Below are 26,490 nucleotides of genomic sequence, written 5' to 3' on the forward strand. Positions count from 1 at the left end.
AATCATTGCTCCTGTGTGAAAGCACAGCAGAGATAATTGCTACAATGATTGCCGGATGCTTAAGCGCTCAACAATTGTGTAAAAAAAAAAAAGACCCTAACCCCTTAGATGCTGTGGTCAATAGCAACCGCAGCATATAAGCGGCTAACCAAGAAGAGGGGGCTCTAACAGTCACACCATTGCCCTCACTGCAACACAATCACGGGGTGCCAATCGGTTGTAATGCCAATGAGGGAGTTAGTTTTGCCATCTTAGTACTGCTATTGGGCTCTGCCAGTCTTAGTAGAGTAACGCTGACAGACACAATACACTATTATGCAAGTGATCTCATGTTCAAGTTTCCTGGTGAGACTAAAAAAAAAAACCTTAAAAAAATTAACATTCGAAAATGTAAAAGAAAAAAAAGATTAAAAGTTCACCCCCTTTTCCCATCTTTTTAATGTAAAGATACATAAACAGTTAAACTAACATAACTGGTATTGACCCGTCCATAACAATCCAATCCATTAAAATATCACCTCATTTATTCCACATGGCGAATGTCATGAAAAATGTTGCCAATGAAAATCACAGCTCTCCCCACCCAGCTCCACTGATGGGAACTTTGAAAAGTTTTACAAATAATGCTTAAAAGGTTAAAATTTTATATTTTTTTCCATTTTATAAAAGTAGTGAATCATAACAAAATGTGTATAAATTTGGTATTGCTGTAATCACACTGACTCACAGAATAAAGCCAATGTGTCATTTATACCACACAGTGAGTACCGTAAAAACAAGACCCAAAAAAGCAATGACCCTAAATTGCAAAATTGCCATTTTTGTCCATTCCAACCCACACAGTTTTTAAAAATATGTAACAAGGTACATTACGGGGTGCAATGAAAAAGATACAACTTATTTTACAAAAACAAGCCCACATATGACTATGTTCATGGAAGAATAAAAAAAGTTACAGCTCTTGGAAGGCTGGCTGCAGCACCAAGTCACCGCATTACTATCATACACAAAAACTTAAGACAATATTATTTTACTTGGCATTGGCAGGTTTGAAACAGCTCTAGGAAATTTTCCTTAGACTGTTTATACTGAAATGAAATGTGGACTTCCACATAGAGAAACCATGCACAAAAATTTTACATATGCTATTATAACGCTAGCAAATATCATTACAGTCCAGGAGAGAACTCTAAAATAACTGAACATGAAAGTAGCCTCAGTTCATGATATGACTAGAGATCCCGCTTTGTTCTTAAGAGCCCCCTTGATGTAGATTATGGGCAGAACTGACTGCAGTGTTTAAAGGCATTGGTCCAGGACCGAGAAAAAAGATCTGCTGTAACCCTCCTAGGTTTTACCAGAAACAGTGCAACGTCTGTCCATCCACTATGCTTGGTATTGCATCTTATCCTCCTTCTAGTGAGCTGCAGTACCAGGCACAGTCCATTCATAGATGTGGCACTGTTTCTGGAAAATCAGAAACCCTTTTTTTTCTAGTTTTGGACAAACCTCTTTTAACTGACAAAATGGAGATCAGATGTACATGAAAGCCAAACACCTTGTTTACTTGTATGGACACTAAAGTTATACCCTATGCAAACATTAGGAGCTAAATGTACATCCTGGTGTGAGAATTGATTAACTCCTTAATGCTAAAGAGTGAACATGTCTACCCTCCAGTGGGAAGTTTTGTATGGAGTGCGACTGGTAGCAGAGCCTGCTCCATACATGGCAGGTACCAGCTGTCTTTGACAGCTGACAGACGTCCACAACTGTCATAATTGGAGATGATTCCGATTGCAGCTGTTAGCCATTTAGATGCTGCTGTCCAATCTGACAGTGGCATTTAAATGGTCTGACTGAGTAAGCGAGCTCACTTTGTCTCCCGAATAGCGCCCCCACAATGAGATCACAGGGTTCCATTCAGGTGTCATGGCAGCCTGGGGCCTTGGGAAAGCGTCATGGCTGCTATGTATTTCTGCCTATTAAGATGTCCCGGGGACATGGCTTAAAAGAATGCCTGAATGAGTACAACATACTGCTATACTGTGGTATTGCAGTATATTGTATAAGCGATCGGATGATTGTCAGTTCAAATCCCTTTGGGGATTAAAAAAAAAAAGTACAATTGAGATGAATAAAGCTTTTTAATTATTAAAAAAATGAAAAGGATTAAAAGAGTAAAACCTTCGCCTTTTCCAATTTTTAATATAAAAAAACATATATGGTATTGAAACAAGTCTGGTCTATGAAAATAATGTATTATTTGTATTACACAGTGAACAATATCAGAAAAAAATATACAACACCAATGTTGCACTTTTTGGTCACCTTGTCTCCAAGATAAAATGTTCTAAAAAAAGCAATCAAAAAGTCATATGTGCCCCAAAATGGTGTCAATAGAAACTAAAGGTTCCCCTGCAAAAACACGCCTTTATAAAACCCCATCAAAGGAAAAATAAAATATAAAAATGATGGTGGTCAGAAGATGGTAACACATAGCAAATTTTTTAAAGATATACATTTTTTTAAGTAATACAACAAAAAACTACATAAATTTGATATTGCCATAATCATATTGAAAAACTGGTTTATATTTGTGCCCCATCCAAACCAGTTTCATTTTAGCCTGATGAAGGGTCGATAGAAGAACCCGAAAGCTTGCTGTAATGTCATGTATTTTTGTTGGCCATTAAAAGGTATCATATCTGCAATATTACTTGCTTTCTCTCACTGAGAACAATCATACATACAGATGTCACATGGACATACACACACATTTAAATCGGTACATTTTTCACGCATCAAAAATGGACATACTTGTGTGAATAAGAAACCCATTTACACCGAAAGATAATTACTCAAAAATCGCTCAAACGATAGTTTGAGTGACAGTTTTGAGCGATCACCTTTGCATAGTATATAGTAGCTAATTAGCTACTAAAGTGGGACACCCCCACTATCGCTCAGCGAACAATACAGCTGTTTTGCATAAGCAAACAGCTGCATTGTTTTCCACGCTTAAAGCTCATGTCCCGCTGTAAACTACCAGGGGGACACGAGCTGAAAGAATCTTATCAGCGCTGCCAACTGTGATAACAGCCTGCACCGCTGATAAGAGTTCATTGCCCAATTCTAGAAAACTAGAATTGAGTGAGGAACGAATTGTGCATGAAAACTGCACTTAGACGCAACAGTTATTGCTCGAAAGATGGCACTGAGTGAATTTTGTGCCAGAGTCATTGAGTCTAAATGGGCCTTAAGCTGAGATGCCCATTCACACTGCAGCAAATCCTTGGTAATGACATGTGGATTCCTCTTACCAGGCTGAACCTTTGCTGTTGTTTCAGATGGTGGGTCCAGATGCAGCTTAGCAATTATGAGTAATCCGCAGTTAGTTACTGAGAGTCGGTAAGCTTGGGCACTTTGAATAAAATGCTAAATTTTAATGGCAAACACTATATCTAAAGGGTAGTAATTATTGGATCTATCATAATCACTTCTGCTCATTATCTGACCAACATAAAGATTTCCCAAACAAACAAAAGCTATTATAAAAATTACAAACCTAATTTCAACCACACATTGCATTTGAATGACATCACTAATGGATGTACACAACCGCTGGATTAGACCAGAGCTGAATGTGCCCATCTGATTAGAGAAGAATAGACACACGTCATATGTCCCTCACAGTTATTCTCTTGAAGCGCTGCTGAATATGTTGGCGCTATACAAATAAAGATTTTATTATTATCTTGAAGGTCCACCAGTGGCACAAATGCTCTACAATATAAGCTTCAGACACGTTTTTACTCCAGGTATTCATAGTGGCTTCTTCTGCTTTACATACGTTTTACTTTAATATTTTGCAAAAGGGAATGAGAAAACTTTCAACCCACAAGAGTCTCATTTCCAGACTACCTCCTGACTACTTATTAAGGAATGTACGTTTTTCACGGCCAACTGGACCACAAACATGTATCGTCCAGAGCAAAGACTGCTGCAATCATTGCTCAGAAGGAATAATAACTTTCAGTTGGTTTACTTCAAATTTATAAAAGGATTTCCCATAGGTCTTCATTAAAAGTATCATTATTAGGAAATAGCAAAGTCAAAAGCGTGGACCCTGCACATCCTCTAAATTTTCTTGTAGAAGTATTGGCATGCCATGACAAGCTACATAATTGATATGTGCTGTGCTGATTAGTCCATTAGCTTTATCCAAAATTAAGAGATTCAATTTATATATTCTGGAGCTAAAAAGTAAAATTAGGATTTAGGGTGCATTCACACGAACGTATATCGGCTCGGTTTTCACGCCGAGCCGATATACGTTGTCCTCGTGTGCAGGGGGGGGGGATGGAAGAGCCAGGAGCAGGAACTGAGCTACCGACCCCTCTCTGCCTCCTCTCCACCCCTCTGCACTATTTGCAATGAGAGGAGGCGGGGCGGGGCTAGGTTCTGAGAATTAGCCCCGCCCCATCCTGCCTCTCCCCATTTCAAATAGTGCAGAGGGGCGGAGAGAAGACAGAGAGGGGGCGGGAGCTCAGTTCCTGCTCTTGGCTCTTCCATCCCCCCCTGCACACGAGGACAACGTATATTGGCTCGGCGTGAAAACCCAGCCGATATACGTTCGTGTGAATGCAGCCTTAGACTGATGAAATCTCATTAAAGCATAGTGACAAATATTTTCACAAAACAAATTGTGAAAATGACCATATGCAAAAGGAAAAGCTAGCAAATAGTATTGCATAACAAATCTTTGTTGACTAATACATATAAATATGACGACCAATCTCAAGAAATATTGGACCAGTCTTATGACGTTAGGACAGAGCACATAATATTGGACAGATGACATCAGTCCATCTCAAGATGACCCAACCCTTTCCTCGCAGGACAGAAAGGAAAACTTGGTGATGATTAGTGATGAGCGAACTTTTGAAAAGTTTGGTTCAGCCGGTTCATCTAACTTTTAGAAAAAAATTGGCTCCATTGGTTTGTACCGATCGGAAAGTTCATCAAAGCCCTTAAAACTGGTGTATAACACTGTCCAAAAGACCAGTATAACACTCCGAGAGCGTTATTCAGAGCTTTTATAATACAAGTCCTGAACACTGGTGTATAATTCTGTCTAAGAGCCATAAAAGCTCTGTATAAGGCCTCCTTCCCACGAACGGATTTACGCTGCGTAAATTCGCGGCAAAAATCCGCTGCGTTGCCCCCTGCTATTAGGTTCTATTGAACCTAATAGCACAATGCTCACGATGCGTAATTCCACCGCGGAATTTCTCACCGTGAAATCTCCCGTCCTCACCCGCGGCAAGCTCTATTTGCCGCTGGTGTACGCGCTGACGGCTTCCATTGCAGTCAATGGAAGCCGTCCGTTCACGCTATCTCCCGCTGTAACACAGCGGAAGATAGCGTGAAAAAACGCTTTCCCGCCTACCGCCGTGCGTCATATGACGCGGCCGGCGCGTCACGTGACACGGCCGGCCGCGTCATGTGACGCGGTGGGCGTGTCACATGACGCGACGGCGGTGGGCAGGGAAGCGTCTTCACGCTATCTTCCGCTGGTAAGTATGGGGTCTCTGGGGGGCGCCGTAACGGGCTTCACTGCGGAATATTCCGCAGCGGAGCCCGTCACCCTCGTGTGAAGCCGGCCTAACACTCTCAGAGTGTTATATAGCACTTTTATGGCTCTTAGGCCTTATTCACATGACCGTATATACACAACTAATTTAGCTGTGTCAACAAATCGTGACCATCTGAAACATTGGATTCCAATGTATTCATTCAGATGAACAGTATTTAGCCATGTAAAAAAATCGGGCGACCGAAAACGGTGACCGATTTTACACGGCACATGCAAAGATAGGTCTTGCCTATCTTTTGCCGAGATTCACTGGAAGCTCCCATAGACACAGTCTATGCAAGCTGAAAAAAAAGTGGGGGGGGGGGGGAGTTTTTAAGTATCAAACACTTGGAAAAGTATACAGCTGGCTTTATTTAAAGCATTAGTATATCATTCCGAGGATTTCAGCTGATCGAGGGATTTTCTTACAGCAGCATATATTTTTGTCATCCCACATCAGCCGCCTTTGTGATTGGTCAATAAAATGCTAATTAAGATTCGCTCTTGATTGCTGCTATTCTTTCATTCCATTTTTCACCGCGTACAACCGAGCGTAAAAACACATACGGTCATGTGAAGAGGCCTAAGACAATATTATACACCAGTGTTCAGGACTTGTGTTTCTATTGGTTATCCCAGGGTTCTACTGCTTTGGAACAATATTGCTAATGTAAGTACAACATTAGTAGCCTAAGGTAAAGCAAACATACAACAGGGTGTTGTCATGCAGCCTAAATTAGTGTTGTAATTGCTTCCTTGATTTAATGAAATAGTAATGCCTTGGGAATACTTTAAGACCACTGCAAGTAAAGTGAGTACCTTGGACTTTCTAGTGACAATGGCACCTGACAATGGATGGGATATATTAGGCAGAATCTGAATAGTCAGTTTTTGAAGTTAATGAATTGGACATCAAAAAGCTGAGCAAGCCTAATGGTCTCACCAACTTTGACAATTGCTTCATTGTGATAGCCAGATAATTATTAACAAACAAGAACACACACAATGGGCATCAGATCAATGGAAGAAGGTGGCCTAAAAAGTGTTTGGTTCTTTGCAGTTTGAACTGATTAGTTATATTACAGGCACGGATTTAAAAAAATGGCACCAGTTTTGCCCTATCAGCTCTAGTTTTGGACATGGCATAACCTTGTTACATTTTAGATTTTTAGTCAATATTAAAGCAAGCAAATGTCATTTTGTAAAAAGTTGGGTCAAATGTATTAATAATTAGGAAGGTTAGGTTACTTATGACGACCTAGGATGACATAACACCTCAATTCTAATTTTCTACATTGTCTACAGTTTTTGATTACATGTCACATAACTTCACTGGGCTGAGCATGGAAAAACTGAAACCAAGAATTTTTGATGATCTCCAGATTAGAAAGCTCATAAAAGTCTGAGATTTCATAAATTCAATGGACAAGGTTGAGTCTAGTGCCAGGTCTTCTTTTGTTCTAGTTGTCAAGAACTTTCATAAGTTCTTGGCAATCATAAAGCAAACAACTACTCTGAATTACTCTAAATTAGTAGAGGACATGCTCTCCAATTTTAAAAATCTTGGCTGTAACATGAGCATCAAGATCCACTACATTCACAGCCACTTGGATTATTTTCTAGAAAACCTTGGTGACTTAGACATGAGCAAGGAGAAAGATCCCACCAGGGTATGAAAATTCTAGAAGAGGGACACCTATGAAGACGGGATACCATGATGACAGAATACTGCTGGACCCCGGTTGATCTCACCCCAGAAAGTCCTACAAAATAAGCTTTTTGTGTGTTAACTGATTTATTTTATAATAGAAAGTTAGATTATTGGATTGAAATATGCTAATATAATACTATGCATTTGTTTTAAATAGTATGTGTTTGTTGCATTAGTACAATGTTGATGCTATAAATATGTCATTCATTTTTAATATCATTAAAAATCCTGAGTTCATAGAGATTACCAGTTGAAGCACCATATAATTTGGCTATGCTGTATCTCAAAAACTATGACAAAACTGGTGCCATTTTTGGAATCAGCACCCAAAATAGTCTTTTCAGGCACTAAAATGTATGTTGACTAGTGTTATCTTTTATTTTACATCATTTAGAGGACTGAGTGTTAGGGATGAGCGAGTATACTCGCTAAAGCACTGCTCGCTCAAGTAATGTGCTTTAGACGAGTATCTCCCTGCTCATCCCTGAAGATTCGGGTGCCGCCGCAGCTGACAGGTGAGTTGCGGCGAGGAGCGGGGCAGAGCGGGCGGGAGAGAGGGAGAGAGAGATCTCCCCTCCGTTCCTCCCCACTCTCCCCCGCCGCTCCCCGTCCCCCGCCGGCCCCCGAATCTTCAGGGATGAGCTGGGAGATACTCGTCTAAAGCACATTACTCGAGCAAGCAGTGCTTTAGCGAGTATACTCGCTCATCCCTACTGAGTGTGCAGGATGTACTATGGGAAGGGAAAGCCTGGTAGAGAAATTGTGATACTCTGGGCAATATTCTGTTCACACCCTTGGCTCCTGCATTCATGTGGATGTTAATTTCACACATACCACATGCATAAACATTGTTGCAAACAAAGCTCCCCCTTCATAACAACAATATTCCCTAATGGCAGTGGCCTCTTTCAGCAGGAAATGGACGCTGACACTGCAAAAAGTGTTTAGGAAGAGTTCAAGGTATTGACTTGGCCTTCAAATTACATTGCAACTTTTAGGACATACAAATGCTGCAAAGGTTTTGTTGTCAGATACCACAGGACAACTTCAGAAGAGCCTTGAGAGGTCAGAGTTGTTTTGGTCAGATAAGTGGGACCTACACAATATTAGGCAGGTTGTTTAATGGGGGTTTCAGAAAAAAAATAAAATTCTGGGCAGGGAATGCTCTAAAAAAAAAACACCCACCAGGTAAATGTCTCTCCTGGTCTAGCACAGGAGATACATGTAATTTGAAGGCCAAGTCAGTACCTGCTGCTCCGGTACCGGACGAAGCTACAGCAGTCACATTGCACATGTGACCGGTCAGCCTATCACTGACTTCAATGATTATGTATCCTTCATGGTAGTATTACCACTGAATCACGATTGCTACAGTTTCTTCCAGTTCCAAAACTGCAGGGATTGGGGCTCCTGCACTGAACTCTGGGGGATAGCATCTATTAAGTAAAGATTGTTTATTTATTTTTATTTACCCATTTCCTACTGATACTTTTTTTTCTACTCTCAGAAAACTCTTTTAATGTCATGGTTGATTACTGTATATCTATTGAAAAACTTCAGTGGTCAACCTTAGGTCTCTTTCCCTTGAGCATGGATTTGCACGTACATACGCGCGCCAAGGCATGTGTTAAAACATGCATGAGCAAGGCTCCATACCCAGCAGCCACAGCCCCATTGAATGCAACGGGATGCCGGCAAGCCCTGCAATGATTTTCGGGGAAGTTCTTTAAATATAAGCCCTTCCCTGAAAATCAACCCGAGGTGGTGTAAATAAAAAAAAAAGGAAAAATACTCACCACTCCGCCGCTGTCGGGCTTGGCGCATCTAGCCACTTGGTCCCAGCACTTAAATTAAGTTCTTTCAGCAGGCAGGGTTTTTAAATCCTCATTTCCTGAAAGGGCTGCGTCTGATTGGCTGACCACTCAGTCAATCACAGGCAGTGCTCAGCCATTCATTGAATGACAGCTGAGCGCTGCCTGTGATTGGTCACAGCACTCAGCCAATCATAGGCAGTGCTCTGCTAGACACGCCAAGCCCTGACAGCTGCGGAGAGGTGAGTATATATATTTTTTTACACCACTTAGGGTTGATTTTCAGGGAAAATCCATGCTCATGTGACCAAGGCCTTAGTCTGCACATAGCAAGTCGATATCCCCATAATGATTCTAAATGTCTTAGATTACTAATAAAGTATTTTATCTCTTTTCCAAAATTTCTACTTTCCTATAAAATCAGATTTTTTTTTTATAAAGGAATCATTTTAATGAACAACAGACCATGAGTAAGGCGTAATTACTGCATCTGATTATTGAGGGAGATCGGATTTTGCACATCTTTAAAAATGAAGGCAGCCCTATCATCACACGGAAGAATGTTGTTTGCTTTGTATGAAGCACAACATTGCTAGACTAGAATAAATATCTGAGGTTCACCAAACAGTGGAAAAAGTAACCGACCAGCTAGCATTTGATCAAAAATGTTATAAACATAGAACAGGGTCAGTTTTTATTTGATCAGTATAGTTTTATATGAGAACAAGTGGAAATTTACAGCAGACATAACCATTTGAATATTACTATTGATTATGTGAAATTCTTGTGTACAAAAAAGACAAAAATATTATAGAAATGACACCTTTATTGGCTAATCGGAAAATGTGTATATGCAAGTTTTCGAGGCTACTTGGCCTCTTCGTCAGCATATATTTGAAGAAATATATATATATATATATATATATATATATATATATATATATATATATATATATCACCTCTATAATACTTTTGTCTTTTCTTATACAAAAGTATTTAACATCATAGATTTTTCTGGCTAACATGGTACCACATTATTTACATTAGACTAGACTAGATCATGGAGTTGACTTTTTATACATCAAATGATACAAAATCGTAGTCTTCCCTTAGAGAAGCGTGTAACTGGACAAGTATATTGTGCCTGTAGAAGACAGAAACCTGCCTGCCCTACACATGTGGTCACTTTTATTAGGAAAGAAAGCTCTCCAACACCTACAATCACCTAAAAGAGCAAACAAAGACTTAGCTTCTCCCCTGCTGTTTTTGGAATCGCACAGAGTATAATATACTTACCACTAGCTCCTAAGAAAGCGCTAAGCCAGCTTTCAAGGCTCCTTGCTATAAGGGAAAGCAGAGTTACAAGTGGCAGCCAGTATGGTGTGGGGAACTTAAAACCAGGACCAAGTCAGCTGTTCCTCATGACTTGGAGCAGGGTGTTAACCTCCTTTTACAAGCTCTGTTTCCTGATAAAACGACCAATCTGGGCACCAAAACCTAGTGCACTTGTGTCTTAATAGCATCTCTGCAGCTGTGCTCACATTTACAAGTAGAATGAACACAGATCCCTGCTGAGTACCAACACATATTATTCATATGGTATACCTGCAAACCAATTTCAATATCAGATGGAATCTTTCCTTTCCACTAAGGAATGAAGTTAAGTAAGCCAGAAGACGGAGACGCACATACTGCCTAAAGCCATGCCTGGATCTTGTAATAGATGAAGACCAACAGTCAAGCACTAATATTACTAAAGTGAATGGTCTACATGTAAAGGAAGACAAGAAAGAAAGACACTTCCTGTATTACATGTCAATGGTATGCTGTATCATTATATATATGCATTAAAATATTGCATACAAACATGATGGGGTGGTGGTATCTAGTCTACGGTCAAGTTGATACAGAAACACCGGGGTAGTGGGGGCCACATGGGGCAAAGGAGACACTAGGTCACACTACACACATGTCCTGAGGGTCAATATATACAATAGTCCTGTTCCTAAGTAGTTAGTTGAGTGCATACCATAAAGAAGTAAGTAGTGAGAGACTTTAAGGGACTTTTACATGACCCAATCATTGGGCAGGAACATTTGAGGGAACGGTTGTGTGCCTGATCATCGGTCTGTGGGAGGCTGCACTTGATAAGCTGTTTAATGAGCAAACGCTTGTTCATCAATTGATTACATCTATCTTTCAGCTGAAAAAAAAAAATCATCATTATTGGCAGTGAATCTCCTTATGTGAACGGAGAATGTGCTGCTGACAATGCTGAAATGTATGGGGGATGAAACGTCAATCGGACTGTGTGAACACCAGTATTAAAAGCAATGATCTCGTTGATCAACGCTTGTTGTCCAGCTCACACCAAGCCATGTTAAAAGACATTTAGTAAGCTGCTGGATCCGGAGGCATTACGGCCTGGCCACTGATGAGTGCTAGTCTGAGGGACAGGGAACAGTTGTTGTATGTAACTTTCCAGATGATGGGCCTGGAAACAAGTGGAAGCAGAGAGTGTGACAATTATAGAGACCTAATAAAGAGGTCTGAGTTTGGCTTAAGTGAAACCAGTTCCAATATCACTGCCATCTCCATTGTGTAGGCCGAAAGGCCAAAAGTTAAAGGAGTTGTTCAACTTAAAAGAAAAAAAAATTAACAGCTGCCCATGCAATAAACTAACAAAAAAAGCCATATTTGCCTATCTTGTTCCCCAGGAAACAGTGCAGCAGGTTCTGTGGTGATCCCAATCTGTACTGACAGGTCCAGTCTGCAGCCAATTAGAGACGGCAGCATCGCCATTCCAAATTCCTTGCACCATGGCTTTGATGCTAGGGGAATGATGGTGATGCTGAGCTTCTGATTGGCTAAAGCAGTCACCTGATTTCTGCTGTCAGTACAGACTAGGATTATCCCTGACTAGTTGCATTGTTTCCCATGTGGAGAAGATAGGTAAATATGGTTTCTTTTGTTATTCTACTGCATGCGCAGCTGTTTACATTTTTTTAAGTCGAACAACCCCTTTAACTAGACTGTTTCCTGAGTTATGGTTCTGTCACCTGCCAAATAAAGAACTATTTCTATGGAATTCAGTTTTCCCTTTATTACGCACACAATGCCTTGTGGGCAAAATGGAACACTAACTAGTCATATTACATAGATACAGAATTGTATCAAGATAAGCCATGTAAATGAACTTTCAACTCCAATCAAAAAAGAAATGATAAGATGATCTTTGTTTAACATGTTATTACGATGCTTGCAATTCTATTATTTTAGATATATGGCACATGAAAAAACCCATTTGTTGAAAAAAAAATAGCCCTCAGAAAGGGAAAAAAAAGTATCTGATTAGGAACAACACAAATTCCTAAAATAATTGAAGTCACGGGATAAATCAATGAGAAGCCTGAAAACACAACCAGAAGACAGTATGATCCAAGAAACACTAAATTAATCGCATATTTACCAGGAACTAAAACCAGTTTAGATGCCATCCAACACAGTTTACTTTTTGTTTGCATCTTATTGCTCTCCAGTTCCAAAGATAGATAGATAGATAGATAGATGGATAGATAGGAGATAGATAGGAGATAGATAGATAGATAGATAGATATGAGATAGATAGGTAGATAGATAGATATTAGATAGATAGAGAAATATATAAATAAATATGAGATAGATATGAGATAGATCAAGCGTATATCGGCCGCGCTTTCATGGCTGGCTGATATATGCTGCCCATCTGATGCATTGATTTACAATGTATCAGTTCAGATGGGCGTATTCCCACTGCGTAAAAGCGCCCGGCTGGCCAAGATAGCGCTTTTATAATTTTATCTTCTGGCCGGAATATGGCGGCGGCTCCCATAGACTCCTATGGCAGCCTATAGTAGCCTGCCAGAGAAGGGAGGTGGGAGGGAGTTTAGCAGCATGTCTGCTAAACTACCACCCCCTTCCCTTCTCCTCTCCACCCCTTGCCGCATATTTGCTATGGCAGAGGGCGAGGCGGGGAGGAAGCTAGTTGCTCAGCCCCTGCCCTGTTCTACCCTCTCCCTTTGCAAACACCTGGCAAGGGGCAGAGAGGGGGCAGGAGCTTAGCACACTAGCTCCCGCCCCATCCCGCCCCTCCCTTTGCCAACAACTGGTGAGGGGGTGGAAAGGGGGAAGCAGTTTAGCAGAGCCCGATGGTATCCCGGGCTCGGCATACATGCGTCGGACCCAGTCTGTTTAAACGGGCACATAAATGGCAGATTTGTTCACTCGTTCATGTGATTTTCAATCGTGCTGTGGCCGTGACACAGCCAACCAAAAATCGCTACGCTCATGTGAAAGAGTCCTTATATAGATGGATAGATGGATGGACAGATGGATGGATGGATGGATGGATGGATGGATGGATGGATAGATATCTAGATACATAGATAGATAGATAGATAGATAGATAGATAGATAGATAGATAGATAGATAGATAGATAGATACAAACTTTAAAAAGTCTCAAAATGTAATATTAAATATACTGTAGGCACACAGACAACAGAAATCCATTAGAAATCTTGATCAAGATGACCACAGCACAGTGATAAATGCCAGTATAATTACCTGTGGATGGATCCGTTACTGCTTGACTGGTGACTGCAGATGGCGGTTCCTGCAGCTGGTATGTTGCAGTAGTTGAGGGAATAGTAGGACTTGTGTTGCTACTTGTCATGTAATGTGATGGATATGGAGAACTGTTGTAATACTGTGCATATTGACCTTGCCCAAAGTTAGGATAAGACGGATATTCCTAAAACACAAAACAAGTAACGGAATCAGGGTTTGTTAAACATGTTGCTACTCGAGAGAAAATATTTCAAAATATAAGTACAAGCATATGTCGGTGATACTTCCCACATGGAATTTATTGACCGGCTTATTGGCACATGGCAACAGATAAGTGTAGGGGTTTGGAAGACTTTATATGTGTCAGAAATGTATCTATTTAACATGACCTGATATACGAATGCAGTACAAATGTATGTGGGGTGGCCAAACACATGGTAACTCTCCATCGCGTTCTAAGAACATTACTGCAGCTCATCTGTCAGCGATGGAATTAAGGCTGGATTTATAACGCAGCATGGAGAAACACTTGGAGGTTGGAAGGACAACGTCACAGTCTAAGAGTTATTAAAGTAGGAACATAGAAGAAAAGGGAATAAGAAAAAAAAGGCTTGGTGTGTACAAGTGAGATATCCCTTCTCCAACTCTTACCTGCTGGGAGCTATTAAATCCTGTTGAATTTGTGAGTGAATTGCTTCCTGCATAGATTACCGATGCTGTGGTGAAACTGCTCCCTGAAATGAAAGGAGAAAATGCTTCAAATTACTGAAATGTGTATACACAAGACCTCCCAGACTGCGGCATCAATGGACTCCATGTGTCGGCTAGAAACAACAGGTTTGCTCCATTCCTGACGTAATCAGAAATCCTGATGACTGAATTAATGTGGAAGGAACACCCATCCAATATGATGCATTTTGACTGATGAAGGACGGAACCCTAATCTTTGTTCCGTGGTTCTATGTAAATATACACATAGATGTAGATATAGTGAACAGTGGAGTACAATTCACAATTCCTCTCATTATGTAGCTATGGAGAATATTTTTCTATTACTATTAGTGCAGGAATTTGGACATATCCATGACAGAAGAGGAGTGTATAACATTTGGCTCGCCTTCCCACATATCACATAGCTGCAAACACTGTGGAAGCCAGCGGCTTTACATTATAATGCATGGAATGTCAAATGGTCACAAATAGATTTGTGGCTGTTTGCAGAATAGCATACATGTGTATCTTTGCCAATGGTTCACATAGCCTATGTATACAAATAGCTGTGATATGCTTTTTGATGACTTTGCTTTAATGCCTTTTGCCTTAAGAATGTGGTAATGATATAGTGTTCAGATGTCAATTATAAAAGTTGTCCTACTTCCAAGATGGGATTGTAGCTAGGTTAGGCATAACTGGGTAATACGGATATATTATAAAATTGTATCTCATAGCTCTGTATATGAGCTGATAGTGAGAAAGCTTAAGAGAAAAAGTTGATACTTGTCCATTGAGATATTTTATGGATGTAACAACTTTAAGATGTGGATTATTATTAATATAAGATATTTATAAAGAGTTTTAAAAGGATCTGCTTTTTTCAAGAACAGTGGCACTATAGTCCATGGGCTGGGTCTAATTCTCATATATCCAAAGGTAAACACAATGGAGCTAAGGCTGACCATACATATTAAATAGCTGTCAGTTGAACGCTCTCGCTCATCCAGCACCCCTATACATATGCACACTTGGCTCAGTCAATCGTGTATATGCTTGTATATTGAATGGATAGTGGCAGTAGCAACTTATCTATCCAGGAACAAAATAATCAGGCAGTCGAAATCCAACTTCCAGAACCTTTTCTCAGCAAACATCTGCAGTTGGGGAAAAGTTGGGAGGTCCTCGTACACTTTACAAGATTGGCTACTCCAAGCAACAACAGTAGGTTTGGCTGATATACATCCAATGTGTACAGTCAACCTTAGTTGCAATATCAGACATAGCTCATAGACAAGAGTGTATGGTATGTGAGAATCCTTGACAAACCCTTTATCTCATTTTTGGTAGCCTCATAAGAGTGCAGTTACCAGTGTTGAGTAATTAGGGAAATATTTGGGTAGTTCCAATTCGATTTTTTTTTAAATATCGTGAATCAGAACAGCCGATCCTGACTCCAATTGAAATCAATAGGGGTAAAAATCGGCTGCACTAACAAACTCAGCTGTTAGCACTGTTGCCTTTCAGTGCTGGGCTCAAATCCCATCAAGAATAACATCTGCATGGACTATGAAAGTTTCCATCCAGATGTTGTGCTTGGACAGATTTAAAAACTACAACTCCAGCACTACAAAGCAGCAGTGCTAACAACTGAGCCACCACATCAGTACTTTCTGCTAAAGAGGAAGGGAAGAGCAACAAGAAAAAAAAACACAAAGAAAATGTAAAAAACCCCATCCAAATGTTGTCTCTGGTCAGACTTGAACCTACAAACCCAGCACTGTAAAGCAAGAGTGCTAACAACTGAGCCACCACATGTTGTTTCTGCTAAGGAGGAGAAGAACAGAAAGAAGAAAAACAAAGAGAATTTCTCCCTGCTCGGATATGAACCCACAATCCCTACAAAAGCAGCAGTGCTAACATCTGAACCAGCACACTTCTTTTTTTTTATCACTTCTCCAAAGGAGGAGAAGATGGAGAAGAGTAATAATAAACACAAAGAGAACATACAAACTTCATGCAGATGTCTATAATCAGACGTGAATCTAGAGACCCAGCGCTACATGGCAATAGTGCTAGCCACCAAGCTTCTTCCTTCTTACTCCTCCTGCAGAGGATAAAAGGAGGGATAAGGAGAAGAAAGTGAGAAGATCTTCTTATTCTCCTAAACCTCTTTCTTCCATTTCTCCTCCCTCTTATCCCCTTATAATTCTTCTCCAAGTTTTTCTGCTTCCCTTACTTCTTCACCTTCTCCACTGTTGGAGGAGAATGAAAAAATTGGAAGAAGGAGAAGAAGGAAGAACAAGAAAAAGGTAGTACAAGCATGGTGACTCGGTCTTTAGCACGGTTTCCTTGGAGTGCTGGAGTCCTAGGTTCAATTTTATCCAAGAAAAACATCTGCATGGACTTTGTGCTTCTCCGTTGTTGCCCCCTACTCCAGAGAAGGAAGACCTCAGCTGCTCAGTTGCTGACACTTCTGCCTTGCAGTGGTGGAGTTCTAGGTTTAAATTTGTTAATGGGCAACATCTGGATGGTTTTCTTACATTGTCTTTATATTTATTCATGTTGTTCTTCCTCTTCTCTGCAGTAGAACATAGAAGCATGGTGACTCAGTTGTTAGTACTGCTGTTTTGCAGTGCTGGAGTTGTGGGTTCAAATCTGACCAGGGGCAACATCTGAGTGGAGCGTTATAGAGTCCATACAGATATCATCCTTGATTGGATTTGAATCTAGGACCCCAGTACTAAAAGACAACTGTGTTAGCAGCTAAAACCAACAATCGCTCACATCCTTCTATTTGTGAAATGGTTTTCTAGTGATTTTTGCAAAAAATTTGAGTTAGTATGATCCAATTTTGCTAAAATCAGCACACTTTTATCGCTTGGCGGATCACGATCAGCAACAGTAACAGTTATTGTTGGGGGACAGTTCTAAGGCTACTATAAATATTAGATCAGCCAATCCCAACAAAATCAGTAAACAAATAATACCAAACCAGTGGAACCCTTTCTTGGGACAAATTTAGCTAAACATTTGATTCGGCACAAATCCAAACCAAGATTTTAGCAAATGTTTACTGGTTTGGTTCAGTCAACACAAGCCCTTAACACTGGTGTAAAAAAAAATTATCTAAGAACCATAAAAGCCATATATAAATTGTTATACAGGACTTTAATGGCTCTTAGACAGTGTTATAGACTAATTTTAGGGGTTTTGGTGAATTTCTGTTTCAATTCAAACTAATTGGACCAAACCAAACTTTTTGCAAAAGTTTGGTGAACCAGCACTAGACTCAACCAACATTGATCTAACGTGAATGGCTATCTTAGTTTTTCTCCACAATAGATTACTCTATAGTGCCTGCTATAAACAATGTTGTTCCAGAATGCAAAATCAGGTTAAAGGGGAGATCCTATCTTGGACCATCATGGACATTAAGGAAATATTTTGCTGTACTTTTTGCCCAGTGTCCGGAATTATGGTAACAGCCAAGCAGGCTATGCCGCACTGTTTTCATTACAACTTCAGAAGTGAACAAGAGCCATTGAAACAGCATAGCAAGCTACACCGTTTCTGTAACTCATAATTTGCAAAAACAGGGTATCTTGCTGTGTTATATGCTGTAGTTTCCTCAACTCTTGTTCACTTCTATTGGGGTTATGGAAACATTGCAAGACAGCCCCTTTGGCTATTTCCATAGTCTGGACCACCTCTGGCCAATGCATACAGTTGGGACAGGTCATCGGAAGCCAGATCTCAACATAGGTCACACGCTATCAGACATTTATGCATATCCTGCAGATATGCCCGAAAAGTCATAGATGGGAATATTACTTTGGACCAGCAAGGAATATTAGGAGATTTCAAGTCTAAAACTTACAGTTATGATTGCGGCTGAGGACTATAATAAAGAGGGACCAGAATGCAATGCATTTTCAAAGTTACTTAACTTTTTATACAGTTCTAGATATAAACTATAAAATGGTAGATACATAGGCTTTTAATATAGAACTGAAACACATGATAATCTCAGCAGAATACAGGAGCCATTTAAGGCAACCTAAATTCTTCAAATGAGTCACTTCCATTAATAATACCTACTGCCCAGCACAGAAACCTTTGTGAGCCAGTGTCCCCTTCCTCCCTCAAATAAAGTTATGCAAATTCAATGTATATGTTAATGAGGAAATGTTAATGAGGAAACAGAGGATCATGAGTGCCGGCCAAACATCATTCAGCCACTAATAGAATTATGTTTTTGACCTGTTTTAGATTTTGCAAAACAAATATATTCAATGTAAACTTGAAAAGTTTAGAAAAAAATGAGAAAAATACCAAACTATAAAACTATATTAAACCTGACATACCAATGTGATGTGGAGCAGAATCGCCATAGGGCAATATGTAAAAATAAACTCAAAGCAAGCAATTCTGTATATATATAATTTTTTATATATATATATATATATATCTTAATATGTACATGCATATATAACTGTGTAGGTATATCTCTATATTCTCCATATTTCTTTCTCTCTCCATATTTATATAGTGAGAGCAACCGCAAACACACAGAAGCACACAAAAGGCATCTGTGTTCCTATCAACACTTTTGGTACTGTTATAAAAAAAAATCCCCCACAAAACAATGCATATGGGTTCCTGTAGGTCTTCTATTTGGACGGTTACAACACAGGTCTTAGTTTGAAACTTGGAACAGAAGTTCATTTGCTTCCTATAATCAGCCTTCTTGCCATGGGCTATGTCTATCATCAGTGTACAATATACGAGGCAGAAGTTAGTACCGTCCTCTGGGGAAAGCTCTATGAAGGCCAGATGGGCTCTTTAATCCCAGATCTTTTCCCTTTTTACATTTGCTGCTGTTCAGACATCATTTGCACTGTTTTTAAAATGTCTCTCTCGGTTCCTGGCCATTAGACACAAACATAAAGTACTTTCCCGAAAATCTGTTTTCATTCTAGACCTTACAGAGAACAGTTGGCCTTTACAATGACTGCCTGAATTACAATTTTTAAGAGAAAACACTTTCTCAAAACAGGCTACTTTGTACAAAAATGTGTAAAAAAAACAAAAAAACCATATGTATCTTTTTATGACACGGAGCTCACATTCAATGCTTGTTTTAAATGTTGTTTCAGAATCATTGCTCAGAACTTCATCAATTTCTTATTCTTTTCATGTTCACGTATGAAGAGTAAATGAACCCCAAAGCAAAAGTTTATGAAAACATAAAACACATTTCAGGATATAAAAAAAGCATGGTTTTTAGCACTATGTATTTCAAAGTTTGTTTCATTTATAATTAATTTAGTTAAATTAGTTGAATTCTTAATTATTTTTATGGTAATTTAATGTAACAAATATTAAATGAAAATAAAAAATAAGTACAATAAAGTATTAAAATAGTACATTCACTATACAAAGACGTTCTTTTAAAAGACGGCTTGACCGAATATGTATGATATTTAGCCATAAGCTGAAGGGCACCTTTACAAATGGTATCAATTGTTTGCATTTCAACCATCTGTAAAGCAGATCAAGCAGAGTGGCCTCACTTAAGGGACTTTGTATCAGATGGTCAGTCCAGCAGCCCTGTGGTTACTCAACCAACAGTTCAAAGGTACAGAGACCTCACCAGAGTCTGACATGCCCAGGATCAATATGCATTAGGACAAGGCGGCAGAAGTGTTATTTCTGAAACATCAAACACGCAGAAAGCTTTACAGAGTCCATAGGCCAAATATTCGAAAGCCAATGCTACGGGAAATATTTCGCAAGAAACAATGTGGTTATTGTATTATAAAAGACAATGTGGCCTACGCAATAGCCAAACAATGGTAAAAATTAAGGAAAATTCCCTACCTTGCATTTGGTAACTATATGGAGCTTGGCCTGGCTGAGGGGTACTGAAGCTTGAACCATAGCTTTGAAATCCTGCTTGTCCCGGGGACTGAGATTGCGGTAATCCTCCTTCCGTCTTGATGCCTGCCCACAATGCACCTAAATCAGTTAGTGACATCAGATTTGTATGCCCAAATATAGTTTAAGAAGAAATCTTAATCTACATTCGCATGCTACACTTTTAGGCCTTAGTCAGACGGGTGTTTTTTCGCGCAATTTGCGCATGCGCATGCGTCCGGCGATTTTTTAAAACCATTGCTTTGCAATGGTATCGGACACATGAGCGCTTTTTATGCGCTCGTCCGATAAATTATAGAATAGAAATCGCAGATGGCACCTATCTGCGATCTGTGATTCCTGTTCTCTTCTCTATATGCGCTCAATGGGGCCGGCGGAAGGAGCGCCGACCCCATTGAGAACATATAGAAGACAAATCACCCTTCTCTGCCACAGCTGTAACAGCTGTGGCAGAGAAGAACGATGTTTGCCCATTGAATTCAATGGAGCCGGCAATACAGCCATACTTAAATATATAAGCCCTTCCCTGCAATTCATCCAGAAATGTGTTAAAATAAAAAATATATGAATACATGAATACATGAATTCATGAATGGGTGTGAAGCAGACCTGCCTCTGATTGGCTCAGCGCTGAGCCAATCAGGGGGCAGGTCTAACTCACACCCCCTTCACACCCACTGCAGGCCGGCCGCGCGGAACTCTGGCTGCCGGGAGCAGGTGAGTATGTATATATTTTTTATTTTAACACTTTTCTGGATGAATTGCAGGGAAGGGCTTATATATTTAAGCCGTTCCAGACAATTCATCCCACACTCGCCCGCAGCGCATTGCTTTCAATGGAGCCGGCTGTATTGCCGGCTCTATTGAATGCAATGCGCTGGACAGCTCCGGCCCGTTTCTAATGAAACGCGGCTAGGAGCAGATTTTCGGGGGATTTTCGGGCACCGGTCACGCGATTTTCGGATGCGCATCCGTCATGCGATCCGCAGATCGCGCGAAAAAACGCCCGTCTGACTAAGGCCTAACAATTGACCAGATGACAAAGCAATTTTTAAAAAAATTCAAAAATTTAGACAAAACAAGCAACACAGACAGGAATTGGCACAATGAATCTACTAATACATTATGAGGAGGACTACCATATGAAATATCGGTGTCACCACCTGACATTACTCCATTCCGGAAGACCCCTACATGCTTGGACAGGAAATCTTGACACTTTTTTCCCAACCACTCATTACATAAATGAAATTCCATGGGTAGCCCACACCCCTGCGTAATGAAGAGTAGCTGCATAGGCCTACAAAATGTATCAAGAAGGGAGGTAGGTATTTATGTCCTAATGATCCCTCAGCAGCTGTAAGGGGCACTTCTATGGTTTATATACTTAAATGACATTGTTCATATCATGAAAAGCTCTGTCGCAGTGTTTCCCAAACTCCAGTCCTCACGGACCCCAACAGGTCAGTTTTCAGGATATCCTGTAGAGAGAACACCTGTGGCAATGTCTGATGCAAAGACAATAATTACATCATCTGTTCAATACCAAGGAAATCCTGAAAATCTGACCTGTTGGGGGTTTGTGAGGATTGAAGTTGGGCAACACTACTCTATCTAATGAAGGTCCATCAGCTGCATAGCTTCAATACCAGAAGAAAACTATTTAAATGACACTTGAGACAAGTGATATACATTGCAGACGTCCAAATGCTACTCAGCCCCTTCTGAATGCAAAACCTCAAGCTATTATAAATGTTTTCAAGGAGCAGGTGTTATTGATAAGTGCTGAAACCCACAGCATTTCTTGTAAAGTATGTTTGGAAATGTAACTACAACAGCTGGAAAGCTACAGATGACCTAGCAACAGTGTAATGTCCTGATGTCATCTAGAGTAACTTACTGATGTTGCTGATATTTAGAGCAAATTTTTTAAAAAAACTGAGAATTAGTGTTGAGCGAACTGAACCAGAAGAACCCTTTAAAGTTCTATCCAAAACAGAGTTCTACTAGTTTGGTTTACTCAACCCCAGTCCTGAATGCTGGTCTATAACACTGTCCAAGGGCTTAAACATATGGATGTGTTTTTGTCCCGTTTGCCGAAAAAAAAAGGGTGACACAAGACCATTGATTTTAATGGTTTTGTTTTCACTATGGGAAATCTCGCACTACATGCGAGAAAAGCTAGGACTTGCCCTACCTTTCTCGCATGTAGTTTTTCTACGTGCAAAAAGATAGAGCAGGACCTGTCTTCCTACCTTTTTTTTAAAAAAAAAACGACCATTTTTTACTGTTCGAAGTTTGAAGGGTAAAAAAAAGAAAAACAATTACCAGGCTCATATGCTAACATGCTGCATAGCGGCAAGCATATTAGCGCATGAACCTATCTGTTAATGCCCTATGAGGCATCAAAGCCCTGTATAGCACTCTTAGAGTGTTAGGAAGGTCTTTTATTGCTCTTAGACAGTGTTATACACCAGTTTGGGTCAATTTTTGGTTAGGTTAAACTATGTAGGACCAAACTAAACATTTAGCAAAAGTTTGCCGAACTAGCCAAATCAAACTTTTCAGAACTTCACTCTTACTCATTACAGAGAGTGCATGTATATAATGGATGGCCCCCCAAAATGTATGTGCACTTCTATGCCCTTTTATAAAACCCAAACTGAATTATACTTATAATTATTTGAGCCCTAATGTGATTGCATAAGTCAAACATGACTATAGCCCCATTTACAGGCAGAGATGATCACTCAAAATTTGTTTAAAAGATAGGGAGAATAACAGTTTGGGCAATCATTTTGCATATGCTGCCAATGGGCACTAATACCCATTAGCAGCTTATTAGCTTCATTTGCACGTAAATGAAACTCTTTGAGCTGTATGCAGAGAACAGCAGGTGGTCTGTTATCTGCATATAGCCCCTTTGTTCTGTCACAGGACTGCAGCTGAAAATAGTGTTATAAGCACTCCTGTGGAGAACACAGCCTGTGGTCCCTGCTAACAGCTCTACGGCCAAACAATGGATTTTAAACTCAACTAAAAATCATTGCTTGGACAAAAAGCAAACGGAGGGTAACATTTACACGTAACAATTATCACTCAAAACACATAATTTGAGCAAATTTTGAGCGATAATCAGTGTGTAAATGGGGCTTAAGGGCTCATTCACGCAGGTGTATTTTATGTCGCAATACATCCGTATTTTTAATTGACATAATACGGACTGGATACAACATAATTGATTTGCATTGATGTAGTCAGACGCACATTTATTTTTTGTGAACAAATTATTTTTGTGTGAAAAATTAAGAAAAAAAATGTAGCATGTACTATTTTTGGCTGCATTAGCAGTCCAAATGTACCCATTAAAGTCAATCATTATTCTTTGATGTCTATAAGTATAGTAATAATAAAGCTTTAATGCAGATATTTATCAGGTTAAACTGTGTATACATTTCTGGGCCACTCAGTATATACTATATATATATATATATATATATATATATATATATATATATATATATATAATACAGATGTAACAGTTGCAGAAAGGGTCTTTATATGTCTGTCAAGAAAGCATAAGGTATCATAGAAAGAGTGGCATTTAATTAATGATGGACCGCCTACCGTAAGGAGGAATTCCATAGGGCTGTCCTGGTTGGGGGTATGTAGCATATGCTGTGGCTTGCTGCATTCCTGTGGGGAATGATGTCTGCCCATATGCAGCCATCGTTTGTGAGGAAGGGGTGGGCAGGATATGTGGGTAAGCTCTGCTATTAAAAATACAGAAACAAGAAAAAAAGAATTTACTAAAAATAATGACTTGTCAACATCTTCATCAACCACGGTTACTACTTAGCTAAATTTAAATACCCTAAAAAGCATGCTGAGTATAAATGTCCAGTACAGATTACAGGAAATGAACAGAGTAGTGGATACAAAAAACTAGTCCAGGGTTCAGGAAATGAGTGGAACAGTAAAGTGAAGAAATAATTCATTATGCTCAGTCATAGAAAAGGCTAGAAGTAGAGTAGATCACCATTGGAGAAATTACTGTTATTATATTCGGAAATAGTATAAGCTGTGACAATAGGGGGACATGTACTTGCAAAAGTGAATCTAAAGTTTAAAGGGATTTTCCACTAGCAGCATTTTTATGACAAATCAGCTATTAGAGCATTCATAGAATTCCTGTGATCTCATTCGTGCATTATGCGGCCACCAAGTCTCATTAAAGTGGAGATTGGAGCCTCCTCATTCTCAGAATCAGAAGTCTCTCCTGACTTTTGGACCCCACCATTTGCGCTAGTAAATTCAGATAAAAAGTAGACAAAAAAAGAAAATATGGAAAAAAAAGGAATTCAATGTTTGAAAGGGAGAGCAAACGAAAAGAAAAAAATAAGAAAGTTCAAGAAACAGCAGGACACAGGACAGAGGACTTGAAAGCAAGTGAAAGTGGTAACCTTATGCCTCTGCTGTCTCTAGGAGCACAGCAGTACAATATGCTGGAATCCCTTTGCAATGAACTGGTAGGAATATACAAAAAAACATGCAATGACAGGTTTATGGATGCCATGTGTTTATTTCATTAGTGCATAAAGAATTAAATCTTACTTGGATGGGTAGATTTGTGGGGAAAACTGGTGCGTTTGTCTGGGACTAAATCCACTGCTTCCGATTACTACATATAGAAAAGGTAACAAAAGAGGAAAGCAAAGTAAATATCCATGCGAAAGAAATAGAACAGTAAGCATATGATATGAACACCAAAAAATACTATGGTAGTAATCATATACATAGAAAGACAATTCTATCTATCTATCTATCTATCTATCTATCTATCTATCTATCTATCTATCTATCTCATATCTATCTATCTATCTATCTCATATCTATCTCATATCTATCTATCTCATATCTATCTATCTATCTCATATCTATCTATCTAATATCTATCTATCTATCTATCTATCTATCTATCTATCTATCTATCTATCTCTCACATCTATCTATCTATCTCCTATCTATCTATCTATCTATCTATCTATCTATCTATCTATCTATCTATCTATCTATCTATCTATCTATCTCATATCTATCCATCTATCTATCTATCTCATATCTATCTATCTCATATCTATCTATCTATCTATCTATCTATCTATCTATCTATCTATCTATCTATCTCATATCTATCTATCTCATATCTATCTATCTCATATCTATCTATCTATCTATCTATCTATCTATCTCATATCTATCTATCTCATATCTATCTATCTATCTATCTATCTATCTATCTATCTCATATCTATCTATCTATCTATCTATCTATCTCATATCTATCTATCTCATATCTATCTATCTATCTATCTATCTATCTATCTATCTCATATATATCTATCTATCTATCTATCTATCTATCTCATATCTATCTATCTCATATCTATCTATCTCATATCTATCTATCTATCTATCTCATATCTATCTATCTCATATCTATCTATCTATCTATCTATCTATCTATCTATCTATCTCATATCTATCTATCTATCTATCTATCTATCTCATATCTATCTATCTCATATCTATCTATCTATCTATCTATCTATCTATCTATCTATCTATCTCATATCTATCTATCTCATATCTATCTATCTATCTATCTATCTATCTATCTCATATCTATCTATCTATCTATCTATCTATCTATCTCATATCTATCTATCTCATATCTATCTATCTATCTATCTATCTATCTATCTCATATCTATCTATCTATCTATCTATCTATCTATCTATCTCATATCTATCTATCTCATATCTATCTATCTCATATCTATCTATCTATCTATCTCATATCTATCTATCTCATATCTATCTATCTATCTATCTATCTATCTATCTATCTATCTATCTCATATCTATCTATCTATCTATCTATCTATCTATCTATCTCATATCTATCTATCTCATATCTATCTATCTATCTATCTATCTATCTATCTATCTCATATCTATCTATCTATCTATCTATCTCATATCTATCTATCTCATATCTATCTATCTATC

General features: G+C 39.0%; 1 protein-coding gene across 8 annotated transcripts in view; it reads right to left on the bottom strand.

The window, feature by feature from the left end:
• The window catches only part of EYA1 (EYA transcriptional coactivator and phosphatase 1), a 124,185-nt gene that overhangs the window by 56,887 nt on the left and 40,808 nt on the right, over window positions 1–26,490 (bottom strand). For 4 of the 8 annotated variants that reach the window (XM_066578565.1, XM_066578573.1, XM_066578568.1 and 1 more), the window contains 5 exons: window positions 25,033–25,099; window positions 24,046–24,191; window positions 20,362–20,499; window positions 14,419–14,501; window positions 13,765–13,951 (listed from right to left, as the gene is read on the bottom strand). In XM_066578565.1, the coding sequence (XP_066434662.1) occupies window positions 13,765–13,951; window positions 14,419–14,501; window positions 20,362–20,499; window positions 24,046–24,191; window positions 25,033–25,099 (621 nt within the window). The remainder of the gene's footprint in view (window positions 1–13,764; window positions 13,952–14,418; window positions 14,502–20,361; window positions 20,500–24,045; window positions 24,192–25,032; window positions 25,100–26,490) is intronic. The other 4 variants (XM_066578570.1, XM_066578567.1, XM_066578571.1 and 1 more) reach the window with 3 other exon arrangements.

This window comes from Eleutherodactylus coqui, chromosome 9, assembly GCF_035609145.1.
Source record: "Eleutherodactylus coqui strain aEleCoq1 chromosome 9, aEleCoq1.hap1, whole genome shotgun sequence".
Taxonomy (NCBI): Eukaryota; Metazoa; Chordata; class Amphibia; order Anura; family Eleutherodactylidae; genus Eleutherodactylus; species Eleutherodactylus coqui.